Source organism: Cariama cristata, unplaced genomic scaffold (assembly GCF_000690535.1).
Source record: "Cariama cristata isolate BGI_N322 unplaced genomic scaffold, ASM69053v1 scaffold18111, whole genome shotgun sequence".
NCBI lineage: Eukaryota > Metazoa > Chordata > Aves > Cariamiformes > Cariamidae > Cariama > Cariama cristata.
This window is the reverse complement of record NW_009601187.1, coordinates 10,746-17,537: the sequence shown is the minus strand read 5'-3', so window position 1 is coordinate 17,537 and position 6,792 is coordinate 10,746. Positions and strand designations below refer to the sequence as shown.

The 6,792-nt window shown below is 50.2% G+C and overlaps 1 protein-coding gene across 1 annotated transcript in view; it reads left to right on the top strand.

Annotated features, from left to right (window-relative positions):
• LOC104169454 overlaps positions 1–6,792 on the top strand; it is a gene marked incomplete at both ends in the record, with an annotated part of 18,210 nt that overhangs the window by 3,496 nt on the left and 7,922 nt on the right. Inside the window, 8 exons of the mRNA XM_009710371.1 lie at positions 204–436; positions 1,076–1,175; positions 2,105–2,222; positions 3,078–3,232; positions 3,323–3,472; positions 4,016–4,110; positions 4,366–4,465; positions 5,936–6,076. Of these exons, the coding sequence (XP_009708673.1) occupies positions 204–436; positions 1,076–1,175; positions 2,105–2,222; positions 3,078–3,232; positions 3,323–3,472; positions 4,016–4,110; positions 4,366–4,465; positions 5,936–6,076 (1,092 nt within the window). The remainder of the gene's footprint in view (positions 1–203; positions 437–1,075; positions 1,176–2,104; positions 2,223–3,077; positions 3,233–3,322; positions 3,473–4,015; positions 4,111–4,365; positions 4,466–5,935; positions 6,077–6,792) is intronic.

Genomic DNA, 6,792 nt, shown 5'->3' with positions numbered 1-6,792 from the left:
AAGCGACAGCGGAGCAGAGCGCTGTGCCAGCAGAGGCCAAAAGACAAGCTGTCCCGCGGCATTACAGAACGCATGGAAGGGCCAAGTGGCAAGAGAGCACTAGCACCGCAGGACAATATGGTCAGTCCTCTGCCTTGCCAGCTGGGACTGGGGCTCCTTGCTTGCCAGGGGTGTGCTGAAGGGCTCGTCTTGTTGCTTCACAGGTACTGGAGGAGGTGAATCAGGACCTGGAGAGATTTGGAAACCGTCTACTAACTGAGATCAAACCTCTAGGATGGGAATGCGAGTTGAACCCCCCTGTGTTTCGGCAGTATGATGCCTGGGGGCGGCGGGTGGATCACATTGTCACCTGCTCGGCCTGGAGGAGGATGAAAGAGATTGTTGCAGAAGAGGGGCTGATCGCTGAGGCCTATGAGAGAAGATACTCCAACTGGAGGTAACTGGGGGAGAATGGGAATGACTTGGTGCCTTCCTGGTTATTCTTGGCAAGGTATATTCAGCACCTTGTAGGACTGAACTTCTTGTTGTATAACAAGTAACAGATGATGCATGGACAAAAGCACACCTACCGCTGTACTGAACAGCAGTGTCTGTCCGCTGTGATGTTCCACATCAGCAGTGATAAGCTGTAACTAATGGCCTACAGTTGATCATCATATTCTTTGGTGTCACCTTCCTGATTCTGGGGCCTGGCAGTTCCCTGCACTGCTCCAGCTTTACACACATTAGTTGTAATGCAGCTAAAGATCTGGGATTTTACTTGCAGTTTCATTGCATTCCAGTCTCTGGGGACAGACCTGCATTTCTTATTTTTAAAAACTGCACTTAATGTGCACCAGCTGGCAAGCAATGCCTTCCATCCAGGCTTGCACTGGCAGTCCCTCTGGGACTGAGAAACTCTGCTGCTCCTCTTCTCTTTCCTGGCTGAAACAGTTTCTACCCTCTCACAAATGAGTGGTCTGATTCTCACCTGTTTTGGCTGTATTTTGTTCCTCTCTTCCTCGTCAAGATGTTTTATCCTCCTGCTGTTGAACTGGTCCATAACCTGTCTGTTTTCACTCTCTTTCTTTCCTAGCCGTCTGTACCAGGCTGTCAAACTCTACTTATATTCAGTCTTCTCTGGAAGTTTCGGCTGTCCAGTGGCCATGACTGATGGGGCAGCCAAAGTCATTGAGGTATGAGCTCAGCTGGTCTCTGAGGGCACAGCCCACGTCCTGGCAGCGCTGGTTAGAGACTGGAGCGCTGGCCAAGGATGGGGGAGAGCTGATCTGCCGTCTGGCTCCGGGCATGGCCCTTCCTTGCTCTGTGACTCAGCTCCGTCTCCCACTGCCTTTCTCCTTTAGTGACAAAGTCTTTGTGCCCAGGCTAGCTTTTATGTTTACTTACAACACTGTGTACAATAAGGCCTTTGCTGCCTGTGGCGCTGCAGGTAGTTGGAAAGTTGTCCCATATGTTTTTACTAAGAGATAGTTTTTTTTCCTGTTCCTTGTGTGGAGTGGCAGTTGAATGTATTGGGCCAGATCCATACCTGATGTAAATTAACCAAGCTAGCAAGACTTTCCCAGTCTGAAGATTTGGCTCTGCATCTTAGCGATACCCTTTGCACTATGTCAGTGGCTATGTAGGGTGCAGAGAAAAGCTAGTCCTTAAGTAGCTAGTCCTGGGCATTTTAATTCAATAAAAATAAAAAAAAAGCATGAGGCAGTTACCTCTTTCCTGTAGCTCTTTGGGTGCTGGTGACATCCAGTGTGTATGAACGTATGCTGATACCCTGGCACGTGTGCTCTTTTGAAAGCTCTCTCTCCAGATGTCTGGCAGTGCAGAGATCCGAGAGGGGTAGAGGTGCTCAGGACTCTCCTTTGCCACACAAGTCTGCACCATCTGTCTGCAGAGTGCTCCAGCAGCCGCACAGGAGCTGAGCGGTTTCACAGACTCTCGGCAACACGTGCAGACGGACCGCAGTGCGGGACGCTCAGTGCCCTGCTTGCCTGCTTGCAGACCATCCGTTCTGAGCCTAGGGCACACCAGTGTTCATTCAGGCAACCACCTGAATTAATCTCCTGTGTTATGATCATCTTGGTTTCTTTTCCCTCCCCCAAAACAGTCACTAGGTATTCCTGGATCTCTGAAGAACGCTTTTGACCATCTGACATCCCGTGACCCCAAGAAGTTCTGGACCTCTGGCCAGTGGATGACCGAGCGCAGGGGAGGCTCTGACGTTGGTACGTGTTCTGAGGTGGGAAGAAACAGCAGCAGCAGCTAGAGGTGTTAGCAAGAACTGAGAAAATGAAGGGTGTGGGGAACTTACAAGGCCAGGTAGCTAGTTCAGGAAACTTCAGCAGAAGTCACCCAAATCCTCTGCATAGCTCTGCTTTTTAACCAACAGAAGGCCCAACTTGTGTCCACTGATAAATGCAGTACACACGGGCAGGTACAGAGCTGTGTTCCTTGCACAGATAACACACTGATGTCTAGCTCTATAATCTAATCCTTGAGCGAGACAGTCAGACCCATCCCAGCTGGGACGGAGAAAATATTCTTCACCTTCAACTTGTACTCCTTGGCTAATGTTAGTAATAGCGTGATGGGCCAGGAAACCTCAGAACTCTGCTGCGAAGACAGAAACGTGGAAGGGGAGTCACCTGAATCTGATGAACCTGCAGTTGGTTTCCTGGTGGAAGAAGTGAAAGGGTCAGCCGTAGAGTGAAAGTTGTGCATCATTGCAGAACTCCTGATTCTGTAGCACCCTTTGTTGTTCTTGGCCATGGTAGCTCCTAAAGAAATGGAGGCATTGGATTGTACATTGTGGTGCATTCTGCTTACAAAGCACTGCCATCACCAGCTGTTAGTCTGGAGCAATTGCTGGAAAGGCTCGCAGTTAAATAGCGTATTTCCTTTCCAGTCCTTAACTCTGGCTGCATTTCTTATCCAGGGTCAATGAAAGAGATTAGCAGCTAATCCATACTCCATCCTGATAGCAAGAGGTGACTTAAAAGAGCTGCTGCTTAAACCGAAAATCAGCATTGATTAATACAGAAGTTCCTGTAAAGCCAAGATGATCTTCTCCTTTCTTGTAGCTAACAGCACCGAGACAGTGGCCAGAAAGCAGCCGGATGGTACCTATCGTCTCTATGGTTTTAAATGGTTTACATCGGCTGCTGATTCTGATGTGACATTAACCCTGGCCAGGGTAGCGGATGCTGAAGGACAAGTAAGACAGTTCTGTTTGATGGTGGAATCAGGTGAAGGAGCAGGGACGTTCTTTTTCTTCCTTGTTTCATTGTAATGAAATCCTCTTTGCATGCCTTTCCGTGGCCCCCAGGGTTCCAGCGGCCTGTCACTGTTCTTCCTGAAGGTTCGAGATGAGGAGGGGAAGCTGAACAGCATCCAAGTGCAAAGGCTGAAAGACAAGTTGGGCACGCGGCAGATGGCAACAGCAGAGCTATGGATCGATGGAGCTAAAGCAGAGCTAGTACGTAGCGTTTCACCTTCCTCTTGGGGCTGGGCTGGCTTAGCATGGCAGACCACTCATGGGGGTTTTGGCAGTGATACCAACCAAAAAACTTCCTCTCTTCCACCTCTGTGGCTGGCTGTTTACTTCACAGAATGGGTCACCAACGGGGCTGTGTGCGGGACAGAGCTGAGAAATCTCAGGTAAAGCCGGGAGGGAAGAAAAGAAAAAAGGCAATTTTAAGCTGGTCAGTTCCCTAATCCAGTTGCATTGACCCAGCTGAGGGACAGTTCTGTGTAGCATGGAGGCAGGAACAAGCAGCAGGGACCAGAACTGATCATGCTGACATGGTGTCCAAAGGCCTCTGGTCCTGCCACAGACTTGGCTAAAATGAGACTGCCATATTTTAAAGCAAGCAGTTCTTTGTGGTGCCTGAGGACAGACAGAGACAGAGCGGACAGCCTATTTCTATCCATCTGTTGACACAACTTTCACTTAGATATGCATCCACTTCCATGGCTGGGCAAAAGGCTTACATCAGCCTTTGTTCCTTGGTGCTTTCAGATCTCTGCAGAAGGTCGTGGAGTGGCCTGCATCTCCAGCATGCTGAACATAACTCGGATCCACAACGTCATTAGTGCAGTAGCTTCCATGAGAAGGTGAAGGCAGCATGGATCCTCCCAGAGCTGAAGGAGCAGCTTATTGGGACAAGGGGACTTTGCAATGCTCAGCATTGCAGCTGATTGACATCTAATGCCTTTGCAGGCACAGGTCTGGAAGCCACTGTGGGTGGGTGACCCAGGCTGGTGTGGTACAGCTGAGCAAGGCTTTTTCCAGTGGGGGTGGCTGGAAGGGAAATCTCAGAAGTGGGAGGTTGCTTATCTAACTGCTTTCCCTGGCTGAATTCTCTCTAGGATGATCAGCCTGAGCAGGGAGTATGCCCGTAGGCGGGTTGCCTTTGGGAAGCTTCTCAAGGACCATCCCCTGCACATGCAGACGATAGCCCGGATGGAGGTAAGGCTTTTCGGGGCCAAGCTGAACCTGTTGGTGAGGAAAGAGGGCAGAGATCCTCAGCTGCTAATGAGCACAGCCAGCCTGCCTCTGTGTGCAACAGTCAGGTGTAAAAGGCTGCTCCTGCTACAGCGAGATGTATGCAGCAGGGAAATTGCCATATTCTAGTGGGATTTGATCTGATGATAGGCCTGGCTTCTCTGTTGGACTTCAGGTTATCCTAAACAACAGTTGCCTGGGAGCTAGCCTGAGAGGAGTGCCAAAGTTCATGCGTGCACCCGCTATGATATGCCATGACCTCTCAAGTTGGTCATTAACAGCAGAGTCCAAGGATGACATCACAGTCTCCTAAACTGCAGTTTACAGACTCTTGTCCAAGACGGATGCATACTCATCCAGCTTCCCTGGTAGCTCCTGCACTGGGAGATGGGCTGTTCCCAGCAGGCCTGAGGAATTCCTGAGTAGTCACTGTGCACTTCAGCTTCTGAGAAGTTTGTCTTCACTGTGTACCTGCACAGTGCTCATCACCACAAGGCACAGCCTCTAGATGTGAGTGCCATCTAAGGCAGTAACAGACCATGGAAAGGAGAGCAGCATGAACTGGCACTCTGGCTCTGGGAGGAATTTCACCCGTGGGCCTTTGCTCACTGCAGAATGTCTCACAGCTTTGCCACAACGCTGAGCTGTAGCAGCTCACTAAATCCACAGGACACAGGTGGCTTCCCACCCCGACTAACTTGAAAAGGGAGGCACACGGTTCTCTTCTTTTCTTAAGTGGTGTAACATCAATGCTTGCCCTTGGGCTGCGGTAGGTTCATGCACATTTTTAAAACAGTATTTAAAAATCCTCTTGCAAGGTGGGGGAAAGGGAAAGCGGTCAACATCTGTCAAACTTAAAGCTGCAGCATCTCTTAGCCTCTGGCCAGAACTCCACATCTGAAAGAAAGGCCAGGTCCTATATAGTCTGACAGCACATCATTACGCACAGGGGCTACAGAACTCCATATCCTGGTGCTTCTCAAATCACAGTGTGCCAGGGAAGTAAGTTGCTTAGCAAGAAATCTGTCAAAGACCTTGCAGATCCTGCTGCTTAGAGGTTGACCATCAGATGTGCAGTCTCATGTCCTTTACTCTTGGAAAGGATGTGGATTTGTGACCTGGATGCTTGATAGGAGCTTTGATAAGGCTCCGAGTAGGCCTGATGAAACAGCATTGCTCCTTTCCTCATACCAGATTGCAGTGTCCAAGAGTGGCAGCTGCAGATGACCTTGAACATTTGATGCTTTGTGCCTTGGCTGGTCAGTGGCCTTTGTCGCTGAAGCTGTGGGCCTGTACGGGCAGGGGTGGCATTTTCCCAGGTCTGAGTGTCGCGCATCCCTTCAAGACAGTCTCATGGCACCTCAGCAGACCAGGCTGGAATCACCCTGGGTCAAAGATCCGTGCCAGTGAAGCTCCCCACTGCTGTGCTTGCAGGTGCAGACACGAGGGGCGTTTCTTCTGCTTATGGAGATCACTCGTCTGCTTGGACTTGTAGAAACCAACATGGGGAGTGAGCAAGACCAGCTTCTCTTGAGACTGCTGATACCAGTTGCCAAACTGTACACTGGGAAGCAGGTATGGAACAGCCAGTTTGATCAGCCCGGAGCGGGACCGTGTGGCACATTAGCAACCACAGAGCTGGAAAGAAGAGTGATTAACACGGCCAACGTGAAGGGCAGCGATAGCAGGGGATACTGGCAGTGACCTCTAGCTGCAGGGCCTGCAGCCATTATTGCTCTGCACTGAGACTGGACTTAGTGGGTAGGAGACTTGTCCCTTTGCTCTCAAGGCCACGGATCAGCCCTCTGATCAGAACAGACAGAGCCAGCACTGTCTGTCAAGTACTCCAAGTGCCATGGAAGAATGCTGCTGAGGCTGCCCCAAGACCAAGGTGGGGCACTGAGCCATGGGGAGTATCTTTCCCCTAGTTAGGAATAAATAGAAGAGAAGGTGTTAATTAGCCTTAACGTCAGGTGTCTGTCCCTCTTTTAATTGTCCTCACTTTAAATATTCAGAAGCTTACATGCCATAGGCAAGTAGAAGGTAAAGACTCTCCTGGACTAGAGACACATACTCCCATGTACCAAGCAGACCACAGGTTTATCCTTACCTAGAGAGGACTGCATTGAGACAGGCTCTCCCTGCATCTTCTCCCAAGGTCTGACTGCTCCTGCAGGTCATCTCTCAGTGTTACTCCATTTTCATTCCCCGGGCTGTTCCTTCTGCTTATAATGAGCAACCTGCCTCAGCGGTGGGATCCAGTCAGTCCCATCCCAGCAGGAACTGCTGTG